Raw genomic sequence first — 21166 nt, 5'->3', positions numbered from 1 at the left:
TAAGCAAAAATGTCAATAAATAAATAAATAAATAAAAATTGCTGCCTTCGGATGTGGACTGCTGGTTGATCAAAACAAGAGATTTTAACATGTCACCATTGTCTCTGGGAACTTGTGATGACATGTTTTGCTGTTTGTTGACATATAGAACAGATTATTATTATTTTTTTTTTAATCAGCAAATTGAGTGATAGTTAAATTATCATAAGTTGGTGTTCTCTCATAGTGTCTGCTCTACAAAAATCTCATCAGCACCCTCTGGCTTTGCAGTTTGCGTTCAATTTCATTTGAGAACAACCACACTCATAAAAAAACACAGCAAAGGCCTGTAAATTTAAAATAATGTTTTCTTTAGCATGGCAGTGTAAAAAGTCAAGTTTCATAGGATTTCCCTTTGAGGTGAATATTCTCTTGCATCTCTACATGTGTTCTGGTTTGGCTTTTGAAGCTGTGTGACTCAAGAGGAAATGTGACCTCATAACTCAACACAGCTATGAATATATCATTTAAATGCGACTGTTCAGCAGCGGCGGCAGCCACGGGGAAGAAAAACTAAGCTTTGGTTTTTTAACTCATGGTTTTATTTCAGTGCTTCAGAGTGTTGCTTAGTTGTGCAGTGTGTGACTGAGCAGCTAACGGAGGCTTTGCTGTGGTGCAGAAGAGGAAACAGAGACGCCACAATGCAGAAACGGATACCAGACAAACCTCTCACACTTTCACCTCAGCACACAGACTGCACTTACATTAAACATTCGTCACAACTAACTTGCTTTGACTTATGGCATTATACATAAAGAAAAAACAAAAAACAGACTGTTTATGCTCATAATTCAACATATTTTTCACATTCTGACATTTTAAGATGGACAACTTTATTTCTTTTTAGTTTCTCAAAGCAAGTGTCACTCATGTTATTACAGCAAGAGAAGAGAGGACTTGATAATAAAACAACGGTAAAGGTCAACTCTTATCTGACTCCCACACACACTGAACCTTCGTCACTTCTCATTTCTGTTTTCTCACAAAAAAAAAACAGATAACAAAAGAGCAAAATATACATAATAAAGATGTGCATACTGTGGGGGAACTGCAAAAAGCAGCGTTGTGGCATTCGCTGAGGCAACAGACTGTGTTTCCAGGGGGCAAGAAAATCAGTGGATGCAAGAGGATTGTGGATAAACAAACACGCTACAACACAACCAAAACCGCATGTATCCTAACACATACAAGTGTATTTACATGTAACAGGGATTCTCACACACACAAACACACAAAGCAGTCATTAGGAAGTGGTCAGGCTGCCAAAGTGCAAACGAAACGCTGCGAAGCTCCAAAGTGCTTCCTTATGAGTGCGCGCACATTCGGAAGAAGATGCAGCTGTACAAACATTGACACGGCATTTATGAGCATGTGTACTGTGCAGTGATAGCTGGTCATGATGCAGTAACTGGAGATTCTACAATATATACACATGATTTCAAAAAATTGGACAGAGACACATATGATAAGACATTTTTTTTGTGCGTAAACCATTGAAATAAATACAATCAAATTTAGTGTTTTTATTCAGTATCACCATCTCATGTGGCTGATGTCTTGCTCGGATTGACATATTTGTTTTGTAATTATCAGTAGACTTGAATGTGTTTCAATTAACATCAAACGACTGTTTAACACTGACGGGTGCTTCCGATTTGATGTAACACTCTTATAAAGATTGTAGGATATTTTATTCTATGAGCTGTGAAGCAGTAGCTTGTAGTTACGCATTAATGATAGAAGACTTTCAAGTAAAGTGATGGATAAATATATTTTCTCTGCTGTAACAGTTATGAGCCATTAACACTAATAGCCACCTGAGTTATTGTAATGCAACCTGCAAATGACTGCAATACAACATTTTTTTTTTCTGTCACCCTGGCTGTACCCTGCAGTGAAATCATCAAACAGAGACGTTGTTAAGACTTGGCAGTGCTAAACTACACCTTACTCTCATAAATACAATATACGTGAAGCAGACACCATCGATTCACAAAACTGTCCTTGAGTTACTTCTTTATCGGAGCAGAACACTCTGGACTTGAAACGGCATATGAACTTTAACACAAACAACCTCTGCTCTCAGATGATGCATGCAGATGACCCATTTTTTGTTTGTTGTTGCTTAAATATACTTATTTAAATCTATAGTCAGTGCTTTTTCTACACCCAAGAGAGGAGCAGGACTGCTGCAGCACCTCCATGTTTATTCTGTCTACTCAAGAAAACATGGCTCCCTTCCCCTGGCAGCGAGGCAGGCAGACAGGACAGCAAGTCAAGTCTTTTTTGGGTCAAACTACTGCGGCTCCAAAACCGGCTTTTCAGGCTTGACCTCAATACATAAACCCCCTCAAATCCTGCAACCTTTTAACACGGGGGGTAGCTGAAGACCGTGGACTTAGCGCTGAACATATGTTTATCCTCTTACATGGATCGATATGCACGGAGCTGGCACCATGAACGTCAACAAATATTAAGTAATGATAATTCAGTTAAGGTTGGCCCATGTTTAAAGCAGGATTACAGCGGTTTCTGTCAATTATTTAAGCATTTGTAAATGGGGAACTGTTAAAAACACTATTTCATTAAAAAAGGCACATTAAAAACACTCATTAAAAAACTAAAATCTCATTTCTGCATTAATACACTGAGTCGGCTTTTTCTAAACACAGCCTCGCTGCTCTTGTGTGAGTTATGAAATATAACTCGTTACAGTATCTATGTGCTTGGAACCTGTTTGTCTGCATTGTACCCTAAGGCTTCATTCTTCTTTTTTTAACTAAGGACGCTCATGGTTTCTCTGGGGGGAGATCAACCATAGGAACCTTTTCTGTGGGGGACATGGGTGCAGGCTCTTTGCTGTCTGGCAAGGCGGCGACCCCCGCCTCAGGCCCCTGGGAGGACTTTCCTGCACTGGCAGCAAATCCCTCAGCGATGTCGTCAAAGGTTCTTCCTTTGGTCTCAGGCACTCGCAGGAAGGTGAAGATGAAGAAGAAAATTAGGAGGATGGTGAAAATGATGAAGACATACGGGCCACAGAGTTCCTGAGAGAAGAGGAGAGAGATGTGTTTGTTTTGGGATAAACTGCAAAGTAAGCTCAAAGCAGTTGTTCATGATTTGGTTGTAATACTTGTATTCATACCGCCAGTTTAGGGAAGCCAAGCCCCACCAGGAAGTTGGCAGTCCAGTTGGAGAAACCAGAGACAGCCATGGCGGCAGGTCGGGGCCCCTGGGAGAAGAGCTCAGCCACGATGAACCAAGGAATGGGACCTGGACCCATCTCAAAACTGGCAACGAAGCCAAACACGGCCACAATGGCCAAGTAGCTTAGAGATTTGTTTGTCTCCTGCTCAGAGAGAGAGGCAGAGAGAAAAAAAAAGAAGGAACATTCAGGGTTTTGTTTTATTTACATAGGCAAAAAGCTCACAGGATCTGAGGAATCCAACTATGGCCACTTACCACCAAAGAGAGAGAGATTGTCATAAGAAGGGCACAAATAGCCATCCCAGCCAGACCAATCAGATGCAGTGTCCTCCGCCCCGCCCTTTCAACCAGGAAGAGCTGGTCCAGAAAAAAGTATTTAATTAATAATCCACAAAATATAAAAGACAGTCTGAGACACAAACCAGGTAGTCGGACACTTACAGAGACGATAGTGAACACAGTGTTGACGACTCCGGCTCCAATAGTCGCGTAGATGGGTTGAGATACACCAGCATCGTCGAATATGCCTGTGGAGTAGTAGAAGACCTGAGAGGAGAGAAAGATGAAGAGTTAGGCTACTATTGATTTGTAAGTGAGTACAAGTAGTGCAGTCATAAAAATTACATTACATTGATCTGTGCCGATTGATTTTTGTCAGCAGGTTTGGGCAGAGCCTCGAGCTTTAAACACACACTGACATATCATTACATTTTATTAAAGTTAATGAGGGTAGGGCTCAGGCTTTAAGCAAATATGGGGCAAATTAACATTTGAAGTTTTGTGTTGGGCAACCTGACAAAGCTTTATTTCAATATTCTCTTTTAGCTTTGTTTTGTTCTCTAAAAATGTCTGAGGAAAATGGCTGGTTTTCAGCTGCGAAATCCTCCACTATTTACACAAGTGAGCTGCTACAGTAACTTTTGACGGTCTGCTAACTTTGACAAAAAAAAATGATGTGCTAAAAAACCAAAACAATGAGCTAACAGAAGCTCAAATGCTCTGTGGAGAGGAGGGGAACTGCAGAGATGGATTATTCCCTTTTCACATTGTAGTGCAACACTGTTGATGTAAAAAATATTGATTATAACTTTTTAAAACAGTGACAAAGCACAAATCAACCCGAGCTGTATTGTACATGTATAGAATTGTCCTGGCTGGTGAGCGATGTAGGTCATGGGTGTTAATGTGTCTGCGAGAGGTCGATCTACCGCCTTTAGCTGCAGGCTGCAGCAGTTTTCACTGTGATTGTCGGGTCAGTCGCTCCAACTGTCAACACGTTTAGTCAGCCTGGTTACATGACCTTATTAACAAAATACCTATTCCCACTGACCCTCAGAGGCTTACATTATTCCACTCAATCTAACACTGCCTGGAGCCACAGAGCTTCTCCTGTCATGTGCCTGTCTGAAACATTTGTATCATTTCAGTGAATGCTCCTTTAAAGATTCATGTTTGAGCTTAGAGACTGCCCGCTTGCTTTATGGTGAGTGACATCTGATAATTATATCCTTATCCCGGCTCTATTGTGAGATATAACGTTGACTCACCGCGTTGATGCCAGACAGCTGCTGAGACAGCTGGAGGACGATAGCGATGATGATTGGTTGACGGTATTTTGGGGAGCGGAAGAGTTCAGGGATGGTCACTTTCTTTTCCATAGCCATCTTCATGCCTTCTTCCTTCATCTCTTGAATATCATCGCTCACATCTTCACAACCCCGCAGGCGCACCAGTGCTGCAAGGAGAAGACAGGATAGATGAAAAGAGAGGAAGTCAGTATATTATTATGCAAATATCAAGAAAGGAGAAAGAAGGGACTGCAAAGGTCTTGGAACATAATGTAACATGCTAAAACTTTAATTCATCACACAGCCTCCTCATCTACAGGACATGCTTCAGTCCACATCATTAAAAATCCATGAGTCATTCTAGATTCAGTCTCATTAAAGCCTGATGTTGCCATCCTGTTGGCGGCATGTCAACTGTTTCCAAACTGACCTTGTCTTGCCTCCTCCTCCTGGTTGAGGACAATGAGCAGGTAGCGGGGGCTTTCAGGGCAGAAGGGCAACATGATGGTCTGCACTATGGCAGGCACCACGGTCAGAGCCAAGAGCAGAGGCCACAGGGTGTCGGAGCCCAGCAGAAACTCGAGACCAAAGATCTGAAACACAGAGGCAACAGGGGATGAAGGATCTGTGATGGATTAAGTCTGTTTATTTCTGTTAAGTAAAATAGAGTAGTCTCAGAAAACAACCTAATGAAGGCTCATAATCCCCATACCTGTGCCACCAGGATGCCAATCACTACACCCAGCTGGTGCAGAGTACCGAAAGCTCCTCGGACCGCAGTGGGAGAGATCTCACCCACGTACATGGGAGTCAGTCCCGTACACAGACCGCAAAACACGCCGATGATCAACCGGCCAACAATGATCATCTCAAAAGATCGACTCAGGGTGGACAAGCCCATCAGACCTCCACCAATTAAAGCGAGGATGTTATTTATCAACATGGACTTGCGCCTGGTGATGACATGGAAGAAGACAGGACATAGTGAGAGTTAGGAGGAAAAAAAAACAAACAAGTTAAGCAGAAGGCTGGAAATGAGGCTGCAACAGAAAATACATTTTTCTTGCAAAATTTGGAGTTTATTTTGTCAATTAAATGACTAAATGTGATTTATAGTGTCCAAACTGATTTTGTCTGAAATTCAGTCCAAACCCAAAGTTGAATTTATAAATATAAGAAAAATCAAAGTACCAAATCGTCATATTTGAGAGGCTGTAACCAGCAAATACTTCAGCCTTTATTTTTGCTTGCTAAGCAATGGAATTCATTGGTCTGTCAATTAGAGCATTTTCTGCTCTTCTGTGTCAAGTCCTCTTGTTTCTCACCTGCCAAATTTAGTGACCATTGCTCCAACAGAGAAGGATCCAATCATGCCTCCCACACTGAAGATGGCCACAGAGAAACTCCAGACCATGGTGTTTGTCCCTGGGCTGAAAGGCTCCCCGTACCGGTCCAAAGACACATTCTGGAAAAACCTGCGCAGTTTCTGTCACACCACAGGAGTGAATGGCGAGGTTAGAGGTGGTTACTTAAAAGAGAGAGTTTGACTGATGTAGGTGGTTGTGCTGCTGTGCATTGGGGAGGTTCCAACATATCCACATGGGGGCAGTAAAGCTTTTAGCAATGGCTTGTTGCACTGCCAAACATGGCCCATGTCTGACACCACAACTAAACTGAGCCCAGAGCGGACATACTCATGAAACCAAACAACCAGATACCTGGTGTTAAGGTGTAGTTTAAAAGTGTGTAACACTGTAGAAGATTATTACAATATTAATACCAAATATGAGGCAAGCTGTGCAGTCGCATCTATTATTAATCCAGGAATTATGTCCACTCCCTTAATGGCTGTTTCCACAGTCTGGAAACATGCAGACACTGAATGTCCATTTCATGAATTCATTCATCTGGTGTGGCTGTGTGTTTTGCAGACACTTACACATACAGACAAACACACACACACACACACACACACACACACACACACACACACACACACACACACACACACACACACACACACCTGTTCCGGTGCATTGATGACCCCTGTGTTGTAGCCAAACTGTAGCGAGCCAATGACGGCCGTGGAGACGCAGTAGAGGAGGTAAACTGTCACCTTCTTCTTTGGCTGTTGATGGAGAAACAGACGGAGAGATACAACAGATTAAAACAATGAGTGGGTGCATGTTATGTACAATGATCCCACTCAGTCTGTGTGGTGGACAAGGCCTGTCCCTGGCTCCACAAAGCTCTCGTTGTTTACAGTGACACTGGTTATGACAACAATGAGCCTTTCTACATCTGCTCTCCTTCCCCGTCTTCGGCTCGCTGCATTAGAAACTTCACGCTCGGAGCGACTGCCGTGAAAGACAGGTATTACAACACAGCACAGCACAGGCTCCATGACTTGCAGCCCTGAGGTATTTCTCAGCTAAGCAGCTAAATGCACCCTGAGAGAATAAGACTGAATCCTATTGTGACTGTTTTTCTCCCTGCTGGTTTCAGAATTAAAGTGGGTTTAGCTCTTAATAACAAGCTAATACACCTGACATTAATCCCTTGCATGGCAGGGGAGTGAAACATGCAACATGTTATTGTATCAAAGCAAGCAGAACTAGAGCGAGTAATTGGTTTGGAAAAGTCCACGGCGGTCTACTAGTATGTGGAAGCATCATGTCAAAAATGAACATCCCCAATCAAAGTTTCTCTTTCACTCTGATCTCTTTTGCATTTACCATGACGTCTAAACTTTCTAAGAACTTCGGCTAAAAGTCATTATTTCCCGCTGGAGTCTGGTGGTAGGAGGCTAATGTCAAAAAAGGCTCATTACTGAAAGGAAATCCATTTTCATCCTCCAGTTTAATCCATCCATACTGAGAACCTCCTGCTGTTTCAGCATTAACTCCTTTATACCACATGAATGAAACATTCACTATGTCGACAAGCAAACAAAACAAAACAAAACTTCCAGCAGCAGCCGTGTACAACGACAGGCACAGCAAGTTTTGTCCCATGGATGTAAATGATATCACTATCTGTACAGATAAAATACCAAATTCCTGAAACGTCATGAAACAACATGTTAATTTGGAACAAAGTGCCTTGATGTGAAAATCAAAGGCCGGTTCAAAAGTCTCCCTTTCTCCTGACTCGAACTCCCTGTTCCTTCACCTCCCCTTTCTGATTAACTGAGTTTCAACAGAGAACTTCAGGTTCCTTATTTACAACAAAGGCCATAAAGACACGGTTTAAGCACATGATATTCACTGCTGCTTGTATCAGGTGCCCGTTAACTTACCACAGCTTGTTCACAGTGAAACAGCACAGAAGAGGAAGTAACAGTAACTAATGGCATGAAATAATAACAAGGGGCTGCTTCATGACGGTGAGATAGTGGCAGCTGTAATCAAGCTACACCGTGTTTCTCAGAGTGATATGATGATCTAAAACAAGCTGAACGCTCTGGTGACACTCTGTGACAAACAGAGTGTCATGAATGTCTTTGGTCTAGAAATAGGAAATGCTGCATATGTGATAAAGTGTCAGGGAGTTATGGAGGAGGAAATACAAAGTGTTTGTAAAACACAAGCATTAGAACATTGAGGAGAGAGAGAGAAATATATTTGATTCTGTGAGTTGTATTTGTTTTGTTTCATTGATTCCTGATGCTTTGGCAACATAGTTCTCGTAACATTCATGCCACTAAAGCGAATTTGAATTGAATTGAGAGAGAGAGAGAAGACAGTAAGTGATCTAATGTTTGGGAATAATAATAATAACTGAATTCATTTTACAGCTGTTATTTTATAACAAAAATGCAGTTACATGGAAGACAAACAAGATCGCCTCAGATAACCGTCAAGGAAAGTAAAGGGTGCAGCACAGTCTTATCTTTCTTGTAGTCAGTTTCACGAGTATGTTGTGTGTGTGTGTGTGTGTGTGTGTGTGTGTACAAGTGTGTATGTGCATATGAAACAGATATGTACGAAAGATCTGCAGGGACACGCTGGTGTTGAGTAAGATTTAGACAAGACGGCTGCATCGTTAAATCACCATGTTGTTACGAAAGTGTCTATGATTGGGGAGCGCCCCAGTGAGTAAGGAGCATTGTGTACGTTGAGACTGTGATGCGACTGACTAAGATTTTGTATCAACATGTTGGGAGGCATGCGGTTACGCAGGCATGTTTTCATTTTAGTACATTTCCATGTGTTTTATGGACATTTTAAATGTGTTACTAGCCAGGGCAGCCACGGTGACAATCCAGCTGCTCAACATCTGCAGCTGTACATACTGCACAACATTTAACATGCTGGTGAAAAAAGTTGTATGCAACTGATTATTGATCACCAGCCAAGAAATATGAGCAGGGATGCAAATACTGACAAACTGACTCAGTGTGCTGAGATTAGTGCTTGGGAAAATATGAACTTACTGAACCCATGAAGATCATGTGATATGATTGAAAGCACCTGAACACCTACTAAATGGACTTTGTGGTGTTTGATGTTTTCTTAACTGTTGTTTCCAGACTCAATAATGCACTTAAAACCTCAGTTACTCAGCTCTTCTCTCCAAATCTGGTAATTTCCTGCTTACATTTTGTTGTCTAATTGATATTAAATGATTTTATAGTGAAATAATCTAATTATTACACACCACACAATGTTGTATTTCAACATTGTTAAGATTTCACCATTTCATCATCTTTAATTCAGAAGAGTGATGCTGGACTGACGCCTCCCTCTTCTCCTCAACACCCAACTTCCACATTCATGTCATTATTGCAATAGTCTTATTCACTGTCTCCATTCCCACAGTTTATACATAATTAGTCTTCTCCTTTTTGTTGCAATCACTCTTTCTTGAGAACGTAGGAAATGCATATTGCACTACTTTGTGTAAAGCTCTTTTTGAGAGTGATATGTGGTGGGTAGTTACACCAACACAGTGGATGTGAAAATCTTAAGCAACGGCCATGAAGGTGAAGTAACTGAATGCAACATGTTTCAAAACAAAAACCACAGGAAAGGTTTGCAAAGTCACGGTGAGTTCAAAGACAACAGCAAATCTGTTTCTATGTCTTTTAGTTAACAAACACTTGTTCACAACTTTAATACTAGCCCTCAGTTAGTTGTCAACTGTTCCATTACTTTCCCATCAACCCTCCTCTCCACACAAGCCTCCAAATAAAAGCAAGAAACTATCAAGTACACTCAAGTTCAAACTTGTCGCCCAACAGCCCAGTCTCCCTCTTTCCCTATTAGTCACGTCCTGCAGAACTCATCTCATATCCCCAGCTCCTGCTCTTGCCAGAAAGGAAAAATACAGAATTGCCAGCCTACATGCCACACTCTAACTAACTGGGAGGTGCTGGGACAAAACAGGCTTACAGTAAAACAAACAATGGCAACAGCCGGGTTGACACTCTTCCTCTGGAAGCACTGGGAATTTTAACACACAGTAAAATAATTACATCTGAAACTACAGAAAATTTGGGGAAAAAATTGTTTTAAATGATTTTATGTTAGACCAATTATAGGGTCAATATGAAAAATAAAGCAGCTATCCAAGAGAGCAGTAAACCAATTAAGCGTTATATTCACCTTCTCATCCACCATGCGCTCCATGTTTTCTGCTTTTTGGAAAATAATCAGAAGAACAACACCTGGATGCTTCAGATCACACACTGACGCCTCTTGTGCTGAGCTGCCTTTTACTCCTTAAGAGCACGCCCCTCTGGATCAGACAGTAGAAATACCTGAAAAGAAACAAACACAGGAAGCACATGTGATAACTTTGTAGCAACTGAAACATACTTTGCCTTGCAGTAAACCTATAGAGACAAAAACATCTTCATTAGAGAAATAAAATACATCATGTGGCTGATAGTTAAAGCTATAAATGAAATAGCAGTAAAGACTACAGACCTACAGGACTCTGCACAGACAGCTGAGGCACTTTGCTGTACTCTCTGAATTCAGCAGGAGTCAGTGATAAACCCCTCCCTTTGCTTCCCTCTTCACCCTCCTCTTCTGCCCTCTCTCTAATTATGAAATGTGAAGAGGAAACTGATGTAACCCCCAGGTCTTCAAATGCAATTATTGTCGCTTGGCTCATTTTTAACAATACAGAGATACAACAGCATCTCAGTGGTCTGCAGATAGAGGCTTTAATAATCCACGTGGAGCCGTGGAGCAGCAGGTGATGCTGCTCCACTCACGAGGTTTTAACTTTTTAAAAAGAAGTTTTATAACTCACACTCAGTTAGTTAGTTTTAGTGTAATAATATGACAATCTGATATCTGGAGTTAATACTGACAATTTTGATTGTGACAAACCACGTGAATGAGTCGGTGTGATGGATAAAAATAAATGTTTGTTTACCAGTAAAAAATGTGGCAGCCCCGTAAACCAGTCCTCTCCAGACCTGTTCACTGTGACAGATGTGCAGTCCAGCTGTGCCTCTGTGCTTTTATACAAGTTCTCAATCACGTTTAATCATCTCCTATTACTCATATACTATGTGCGTCGATTCTTCCGCGGGAGGCGCAGGCGTAAATTTCTCGCAGCTCCGCGTGTCGTAATACCGGTGGCAGCGGCGCAGACGCGTTTCCGCTCAGCAGCAGGGAGGGAGCTGCCTGCCTGCGCGACGTGCTCGGTTGAGCGTACAGTCCAGTGCGCAGCGGAGATGGAGAACAAACGGCGGCCGGTGAAAGGAGGCTCTGTGCTGCTGCTGGCCCCGTCGGCTGCCCACCGGGGGCGCGAGAACAAAAGGCAATGAGCGCGCGGAGCTCAGATACAAAGCCCGGTCATGCAGAAATCATAAGACCGGCTCAGTGGGTGGCAAACAAACGGGGAGCCCTCCTAATTCTTCATCAGCTATGTCTAATCTTTCACAGTCCACCTTAATCCCAGTCTGGAATTTGACAAGCACCCCAGAAAAATGCGAGGTTGTAAATTTACTAAATGGGAGGTGGGAGGTTTATTTGACTTTCACTGACAGTTTTAAATGAAGGCCCGGCACGCGAGTTTGGGCACGTATTCAACTTCTACACTAAATTTCTTGATCTTTAAGTGTATTAAAAGAGTCTCTGATAAACAAATCAAGCTTTTAAAAACCACTTAAATATTTAAAAAAAACACTTAAATATGTGAATGTTGGTCAGGACCAGGGTCTTCTGCCCCCTCTATTCTGACCTCTCATATAGAAATAGGAGAACATTTGAACTTTTTACATTTCATAGCCCATTGGTGAACAGGATTTTGGTTCCCAGGTTGCTGAAACCACCAAATACTAAGGACACGACCCCTGTGTCCTACAGGAGCCAATCAGTACTACACAAAGACAGCTACTAATTATGCAAAAGAAGATAATGGAGTAATTATGAGTTTTGGTCATCACCAATCAAAATCACTGTCCTAACTTGGCCTCAAGTCCCGGCTCACCCTGTTTGTCTTCTGTTTGTTCTCTGATACTTTGTCTAGTGTTTGTGTAAATTAGAAATAAGAGTTCCACAAGTCACATATGTGTTAACATCAAAACTGAATACAAGTCAAATAATCATATTCCTTTTTTGATAATCCCCTTCAGACCAATTTTAGTTTAAAACAGTATCTAGCTGCATACAGGCTAAATGTTTTCACATATAGTTCCTGCCTGGTTGAGCTGTGGCTCATAATGAAACAATACACACTTTATCAAAATTTAGATATGACGACCTCATACAGGAAAAGAGTCACTGCTGAAAACAGGAAAGAGGTAAAAATGTGTTTTTGGGTGATGTTAACCCTTAACCCTTTTTCACTGAAAACCAACCCAAAAACCAAACAATGGTGACCCAATTGACATATGACCTAAAATATCACACTGGTTACATACAGATATAGGCCTACATTGCACATTTACTGATGCATAATGTATTTAAGATAATCTACAAGCCTACTTTTGGACAGGTATACTCACACTCTAAGTCTGCAGTGATGCATGTTAGAGCCTCTGAGTCTGTTTCTCTACCTTTAGAGAAACTTCACATTTCCTGAGGCATGAAAGCAGAAGTAAGGCTGAGGCATCACTCGTGCAGTTGATTCAAAACTGAGCTGTTTTACGTCATAGGACAAGAAAAGTTAATAGCAAATTGTGGTGACAATGACCAACATCTGGTGTAGGCTATGTGTGATCTTTGTGTGTGATTCATGTGGAATTGCTGTTATTTCATTTTATCTTGAATTTACCAATCTACACCCAACCCACAGGAAAAAAGCGGAAGTGACAAAAAGAGGGAGAGAGGACGTGCAGTATTTCAGGTTCATTTTTTTTGCAGTGCCCTCAGTAGTTAAAATATCTTCTTTTTTAGAAACCAAACCTCTCTGTCACAGCATCCCATGAGCTGTTAGTGTGGGGGCTGATCCTGGGGGCTGAGAGAAAAAAACTGTAAGCAAATTGTAATATATCTGCAAAGAGAGAGAGAGAGAGAGAGAGAGAGAGAGAGAGAGCAACCCAGCATAACAAACCACATCCTGCAGCCAGAGCCCATCTATCTGTAGCAGGCTGCTGCCAACATCATTTAATGAATGTAAATGTCACAACAATGTAGGAGCCACAGTAGCTGCAGCGAAGGCTTATACAATATAGTCTTAAAGGTTAAGGGAAGAAAACACTCTCTTCCCCTGCACAGAGTCAGCCCTATGTTCCCACAGCCCAATGATCCCACAGCCCTATGTTCCCACAGCCCAATGATCCCACAGCCCTATGTTCCCTCATTTCTAAGAATTTTTTTTTCACTGAAAATTTTGAAAATTAGGCCCTATGTTCCCTCAGCCCTATGTTGCCTCATTTCTAAGATTTTTCTTATTTCTAAGAATTTTCTCAAAATGAAACTCTAAGTCAAGTCATTTTTATTTTTATACTGCATTTAAAGGGATGATTCAGAGTAATTTCAACCTAGGGTCCTTTGCACCATGACCTCGAGCCAAACGCCCCCCACCCCCCCCTTCAGAAGCTTGTTTTCCCTTGCTCGAACAGTGGTTGAGTTACCGCTGTTAACCCTATGTTGGAGTAGCGGTGTTGGAAGGGGTCAGCCCTATGTTCCCAGGGCCCTATGTTCCCAGATTTAGCTAAAAGCTACATTACATCTGTAGTCAACTGCTACTGGATAATAGGCTGGGTGTAATTGACTACCAAATTGGGAGAAATGGGGATAAAATCTGATGCAAATTGATGATAAAGGAAATGTGGGAACATAGGGCCTAATTTTGGAAAGAAAAAAAAAAAAACCTTAGAAATGAGAGAACATAAGGCTGAGGGAACATAGGCACGCTCCCTGCACAATACATTTTTGATTATGTCCAAACATTTAACTGAACCATTTCAAAACACTCAAATGCAAAATGACTGCTTCATATCATCAAATAGAAATATTCTGAATAGTTGCATTATTTTATTCATTTCTCTAAATGTAGCACATTGGGTAGATTTGGTAGGTTTTTGCATCTTCTGCAGTGAAGTGAAGTCAGTGGGTGTTGGTTCATTAGAGTTACCACCTAATTTATCACTTTACTTTATTACCGATCAGACTGTCCATAGCGATTAGAGGGATGGAGAAGTGTGAAGCAAGTTTTGTACTGATCTAAATAAGTGCAACAGTGCCATCCTGTGTTTATCTTCTGACTTTTTCTCCTGTTGGCCCCCACGTCCACTCTGACTAGTTATGTTGTCACACAATGATGTCCACGCTGTTCTCTGGAAGTCACAACCTCATGGACATAAGGTCACTTAAAGGTTGTTTCAGAAGTTCACAACCGTAACTATGACAGTATGTCTTTATCAGGAAAACAAAAACCCTGAAAGGAGAAGTTTATTTGGTCTACAAATGAGCAGAGAGGAGGGACATCCACCCATCTGGGCATGTCAGGACATAGTGTGGCATAGCTGAGGTGAACGGGTGCAAGAAGAAGTTGTGGTGAGCTGATGCTAATCAGAGGAAGATTACAGCTGTGCTTTGAGAATGGAAGGACGAGCACTGAACCGTAACACAATGCTATTAATGTAATTAGGACTTTTTACATGTTGGCCTGTCTCAGCAGGCAGTCAGCTGTCTCAAAACTGCTTCACATCGCTGACAGATCAGTGTATGATGGCAAATGTGCACTGCCTCAGAGCATTTCATTAAAATTAATCCATATATTTTAGATCTCCAGAGGGTTACATTAATATTATCAAACCGAAGTCTGTAGGTCTTTGAGTTTAAAATGTAAGTTTGAGAGTTGTTGGGGTGTTAAGTCTCTGTCTATTGGCACCACCATGTGGTTAAAAAGGGGAACAGCAACAAAGTGGGCATTTGCTTTAAGGACACTGCCACCGTGTGGAAAAACTTGCTGAATACCACGTATGCTGCCAGTCCTGGTGACAAATCAAGACAGCTGAAGTCTGGGTGATCCCAGGTGGACTACAGTGGAGTAATAACTTGTTTACTGGAATATCTCCCCTCCAAAATAAACCTGATGACTAAAGCAGTGTCTGTGCAATATGGAAAAATGGTCACCAGAGATTATTTGAGGAATAATTCACTGCTATTTCAGTACTTCCTTTGGACCTGCACTCAACCCAGTGACAAAACACCTGTTCACTTACAGAAACGTTTCCAACCCACATTCTGAGTTTAAAGCAGCTGATTGAGTAAAGCTGCCATTTACACAAGTGTACTGGATTTACAAGTTTTAAAATAAATGAGACCATAGAGCTTGAGTGTATATGCACTATACATATATTACAGAGTGTTTATTGAACAGTCCCAGTGTCTGTTACCAGATTACCTTAATTTATAGTGTTACCTTGCCCCACCTTGAACAGAGGAAAACATTTGTTTCATCCACCCCTAAACAGAAACAGCACTTCATATCAAGTCCAGTGACAGGCAACCAGACCTGTTTTTTAAAATTAAATTACTGTTTTAAGGGAAACATTATCTTTGCCAGTCTTTGAGAAATTCCCCAGAACTCAATTCAGAACATCAAAACATTTAAAGCTTAATAAACAACGCCCCTTTAATTAAATCTGCATTATATTTATTGGTTTAACAATGCTGAAGAGCAGAGACTGGAGAAGTTCAGATTTTGACATGCAGGGTAAAAACTTGTGCGTGTTTACAGTTAAAGTTGAGAGTTTAAGTAACATTAGTGATGAAGATTGACAGCTGTCTTGACAACGAATTCACGTCATATGGTCCGATAGACTACAGAGGTAAAGGTGGAAGTAACACATGACTGTCCTGAGCCATTACGCTTGGAGTTGAACAGTTTTCAGATCTTCCCTGGGAAAGATCCATCTTCAATCTGGTCATCCCATTTAGAAACCTGCAGGAGAAAGGAAATATCAGCCCTGATTTACTTTCATGGTGGTTTCTTTCAACCAGTGGAACCTGGACATTTGAGCAGGGAAGTTTATTCTCAACATTGGGGACAGTAAGTGTAACAAAACATGTTTCATCTGTTGCATATGATCACATATGCACAAATCTCAGGTAAAAGTCATGAAACTATTTTGTCTCAACAATAAAGATGTGATGAAGAAAGCCAAGATGGATAAAAGACAGGTAAATCGTGTTTATACTCCCCCTCCTAACACACTGGAGAGATAAACTAATAGCTATCAGTCATGGAACAAAATTAAATACCGTACAGTAGCACAAAAGGCACAAAACATATGTCCTTCTATAGGAACAGCAGAACATATATGAAGAGTGGACTGTCGTAGCTTAAAGGGACAACGAGGAGTTTCTATTTGGTTATAAAAAAGTCTCACGTTAATGTGGATGAATCTCCGCTACCCACACTTGTTAATGGGCCCATTTTCGATAAATATATCGTTCTGTCTCTATCCTTATTTTGTTATTATTAGTGGTGGCGGAAATGCTGGTCGAGCCGACCAGCGTTTCCTTCGTGGCGAGTCATGACAATAACGCAGCTGAATCGCCGTTTATGGTCGGAACTACGACGGTATGTGAACCTCTTTGAACCTCTGACTTTAATTCTTGATGAATGAAAACATGAGTCCGTCTTGCACCGGTCAAAGAATTGTAGTGTGAAAACGCTTCGCTTTTCCAAAACTCCTCGTTGTCCCTTTAAGGCCTATAACTCACCCAGCTCATTGGACACAGGCTCTTGTAAACCCTCTGGTACCACTGACAGGGAGTCACATCCTGGCCTTTGGCTTCCATGGCCTTGTTGCACCTGTGGAAGTCTGGGACAAAAAACAAAACAAAAAGGATTTAAGGTGTGAATTACCAAATGTCCACTCCAATAACATCATAAAATGAAGCTACAGAGATCTAAGGAAGAAGCATAACAACAACATCCAAGTCTTCATAGAACAAGTGTGAAAAAGAGTTTTTCGTGATTTTTCAACTGTTTTTTTTTCTTCTAGTTAAGTGGTAAATGATTAATCATATCCATGTTTGACAAAGTTAAATGGTAGGGTAATGAGATTTTGTTTGTTTTATTACCAGTCGTCCTTTTATAGACAATCAAGAATATAATGAGCAGATTAATCAGGCTTCAATAGGAAAAGTGTCATTTTAGTGTTCTTCAGTTGTCATCTTAAAAAACGTCACACAACTGTCATCTTTTATCACCTTATGTCCACAAAGGTGATACGTGGTTTAGACAAGTCAAAATGTCCTCTTGTGGTGGCTGTAAGTCTTTTTTCATGTCCTTACCCAGGTAATTCTGGTAACAGTTGCGGGTCTGGTTGGTGTTGGGGAAACGGGCGTCAAAGGGAGCCGTCCTGTAGTTCTTCAGCTTCTCTTCAATTGTCTCAGACATTTTTCAGCAGCTTCAGGTACACGTCCAAACGATTCTGAGGAAACAGATGAAAGGTGAATTAATTTACAGCTGCCAACAGGTTTATTTATATCAAGCTAAAGCCGTCAGATGAACACAGCGGACAGGTCCAACCTCAACACAGAGAGGTCGGCGGCGTCCGGCTGAGACACAAATAGCATTGTGGTTTAACGTAAAATTCAACATTAGCGCTGTTTTGATGGTCTGACACTACTAAATGTTAAATTGTCACCACAGCGTGTATAATTTCGTGCTGACAGAGAGGATTACAGCCGCTTCACAGCCACACCGTTAGCTCTGAATAACACATTAGCATGTTAGCTCAACAGCTAGCATGCTAACATATCTAGAACCGTTTGTTAGCCAACACAGTTAAAAACGCCTCGTTGTTCAAACGTTTTTTGTTGATTAAAACTGCAGAAAGCCTGACGGATAAAGTTGGAGAAGGAAGAGGTCGTACAGGGGAGAATAACACAGAATGTCAGAGTTGAGGACGGCTAACCTTGGCAGGCTGCTGCGGTGTCCTCTTCACAGAGAGATGTCCTTCCTTCGTCGTCGCCGCGCAAAGGATTGTGGGATTGTGGGATGCCGGTGGGTCCGCCTCCCCTCCCTCCTCTTCTGGTTGTTCATCTAACCAGGTAAACTAATGTCATTCTTCCAAGATATTGAAATTAAAATTGACTTGAATGTTTATTTTTGTTTTTTTATCACGTAAAAAACAATCAAACTTTGAAATCTAAAGTTTTTCATCAAACTTTAACGGCACGTACACGGACCCACTGCCCTCTGTTAAATGTTATAGAGTTTGTTGTAGGCCTACTTTTACATAATTTCAGTTTCCTACTTTTAGTTTTATTGTGTAAAACTGTATTATTATAAATAGTCTGTAATAGAGTACTGTTGTCATGGGAATAGTAAAATAATCAGTAGGCCAAATGTCTTGTATAAATGTAAACAACAAGACTGGGTTATCAAAAGCCCCAGATTTACTCCATAACCATTTCTGTTTACACTTAGTTTAATTTGGACAATCACGTGTTTTCTTCTACACTCAGTGGTGCCAGTTAGGAAAAAGATGTTTTGAGTGTTTTTATTTCTTAGAATAGACTACATAAACATAATCTATAATTCCTTAGATTTTTGGGATTTGTTGCCTGTAGGCAACATTGTACCATAACGGTAGCTACATAAGTGGGAAAGCAAGGTTTTCTTTGTAATCTATTTCATAAAGATTTGGAAAATATTAAATAGCTTCAACTCGTTATAGTAGGCCCATTTTGAATTTAAAAGAATTGTAAAACAAAATCTTTTGAAGGGTTTCTTGTCTGAATGTTGCCTGTTGGCAACATGTACCATTGTGGAATGGCCCATTGAAATGAATGTCTCAAAGAGTCTAAGCTTATTTCTTTGAAGAATAATTCATTATAATTGCATATTACAGTACATTCTATCCTATACTGTGCTAGAAATACCAATCTCTGTAAACTTTCACCTTCACTGCCCTCATCCTCATCCTGATTCTCACTCTCATCCAGAGACGTTCTCTCTCTCTCTCCTCATCGGTTTCACTTTCTCTTGGCAATATCCTTGTCGCTCGTCATTTTCCTCACTAATTCATTCTAATTCATCTTTGCTATGCTCACTATAGAAGTGTGATTTCTACCCCCTTCTTCCTTAAATGGGCATGAATGAGACTGAATTCATTATGTAAATGGAGGAAAATGGAGGAAAATGTGTGGAAATTACAAGTAAGTACAATAACAAAGTACAATATTAGCCTGAAGTTTACTTTACTGCAACCAACATCAAATGTAAAAATGTAAATATAAGGTATGTTTCCTGAGGGCAACATGGCACCATACCTGTTTTATTAATTTGCTTTGATTAATTTGATTGCCACACAGTAGATCCTGGCCAAGGCCATCTTATTCTATCAAAGAAAATGGTAAGACTTTGACCACCAATTCGTCATTGTGAACACATGTGAATATTATTTTTGATTGTACACATATCAGACAGTAATTAAAATGCCCATTATTATTCCCCAGATATGGCCAAGAGTAAAAAAAAAAACACAAAGATGTTCAGCTTTGTGTGCTAAAAGTGAAGAAACTAGCAATAAAAAAGACATTCTTTTAAACAATCAATTATCTGACTTTCCCAGTTTTCTGAGACCTTTTTTAATTTAACCTTTATTTAACCAGGAATAATCCCATTGAGATTCAGAATCTCTTATCTCTCATCTGAGACATCTCTCTTTAGTTTCAATTTAAGATCAACTTAAAGCAATACTCCGCCACTTTTAGTATCAAATAGGCTTGTAGGCTCTAACAGGGGCTGGCAAAATTCAAGTTTAATCCATTTTCCTCTTTTCCTCTGAGGACTAGCTGCGGTCAGCCTGAATTTGTGTTGGTCAAACAAAAAAATACCAACTATGCAAAGCAGCCCGTCAAACTGACATGATCCCTCTCTCTGTTGCCCATCTGTATTCTCAATGTGCTCCGTACTAATATTTTCTTTTGCCAAATATGGTCAAATACTCGACTTCTCTTTGCCATTCCAAACAGAGATCAAATTTTTAAACAGCCCTCAGAATATTAATTTAAGTTTTAATCTCGGTTTGGCTTGGGTATCCCAGTTCCATTGTATCACAAATCATTGTTAGTGTCAAAGTCAAACTGCAAGTCTTTGCCAATTGCCATTTAAAGTCATTCGATTGATTCAAGTAAAGGTCGCTGACTCAGGTCCCTCGAGCCCACAAGAAAAGGCCATTTTCATGATGTCACCACTTGAACTTTAATGATTACAGTGGGCTGTTACTTAAATTTCCTTTGATTAAGCATTTATTTTAATGTTTGAACACAACACAGTAGGCTTACATTTGCCCTTTTGAGGAACCATGTACACCGTCACTGAACAGTGTTTTAGTAGGTTTCTAGATAAATCAAAAGCTATGATTGGTAGTTACTGTTCATGTTGAAAGTGAAGTAATCTGTCCTCCCCTTCTTTCAGTGAATAGAGACATGTTGAAGCAGTGGAGGATCCTTTGAAGTGGGACAAACCCATTTGTGCATTATGACGTATTCAGTCTAGCAATGTGGACTTCACAGGATCGAGCTTTGAAACTGGGACACAGTGACAGTCTCCTTTCTCTTTCCATCACCATTTTCCTGTTGAAGACCAGGTCAAAGATCACAGGTGTCTCTGTTGTACACTCCAGTTTCCTGTCTCACTGTGTGCATTTCCTTCATCCTCTTTCCAGCAAAAAAAACTCACACTGGGTCATTTTCTCTGTGTCGCAGATGCATTGTGATTGTTAAATCACAACGAAATACAGGATTTAAACGGACATGTTCTTCAGAATCTGTCCCCATGCCTAGATTGATGTGATTAAACATCTGGACAAAAGGTTGACACCACATTTCTGCATATCCACACGGACCAAAAATAGACAGATTGCTCTGTGGTGTACAAGGCTATACACCATAGTCCCAACAAGGCCACATATGTGTGTA

At 40.7% G+C, this 21166-nt stretch overlaps 2 protein-coding genes across 3 annotated transcripts; both read right to left on the bottom strand.

Moving 5' to 3' along the window:
• Positions 1 to 558: 558 nt before the first annotated feature.
• Positions 559 to 11294, bottom strand: slc2a3b (solute carrier family 2 member 3b). Of its 2 annotated transcripts, none has more exons than XM_085801559.1 (11): positions 11199 to 11294; positions 10418 to 10572; positions 6835 to 6939; positions 6137 to 6297; positions 5524 to 5764; positions 5242 to 5404; positions 4791 to 4978; positions 3685 to 3789; positions 3499 to 3600; positions 3182 to 3385; positions 559 to 3083 (listed from the first exon to the last, which is right to left on the bottom strand). In XM_085801559.1, the coding sequence occupies exons 2-11, from the start codon at positions 10439 to 10441 to the stop codon at positions 2829 to 2831; spliced, it is 1548 nt and encodes a 515-aa protein (XP_085657685.1). In that variant the 5' UTR covers positions 10442 to 10572; positions 11199 to 11294; the 3' UTR covers positions 559 to 2828. The 2 variants fall into 2 exon arrangements, with proteins under 2 accessions (XP_085657685.1, XP_085657684.1); XM_085801558.1 differs by lacking the exon at positions 11199 to 11294 and adding an exon at positions 10742 to 10849.
• Positions 11295 to 15554: 4260 nt separating this feature from the next.
• cox6b2 (cytochrome c oxidase subunit 6B2) lies at positions 15555 to 18230 on the bottom strand. Its single transcript, XM_085801595.1, has 4 exons — positions 18154 to 18230; positions 17528 to 17667; positions 16952 to 17052; positions 15555 to 16166 (listed from the first exon to the last, which is right to left on the bottom strand). The coding sequence occupies exons 2-4, from the start codon at positions 17631 to 17633 to the stop codon at positions 16113 to 16115; spliced, it is 261 nt and encodes an 86-aa protein (XP_085657721.1). The 5' UTR covers positions 17634 to 17667; positions 18154 to 18230; the 3' UTR covers positions 15555 to 16112.
• Positions 18231 to 21166: the final 2936 nt, after the last annotated feature.

The sequence above is a fragment of the Trachurus japonicus genome, chromosome 16, assembly GCF_045865225.1.
Source record: "Trachurus japonicus isolate A0001 chromosome 16, Traja_1.0".
NCBI lineage: Eukaryota > Metazoa > Chordata > Actinopteri > Carangiformes > Carangidae > Trachurus > Trachurus japonicus.
Note: the sequence above shows the minus strand (reverse complement) of the source record. Positions and strands in the feature narration are given on the sequence as shown.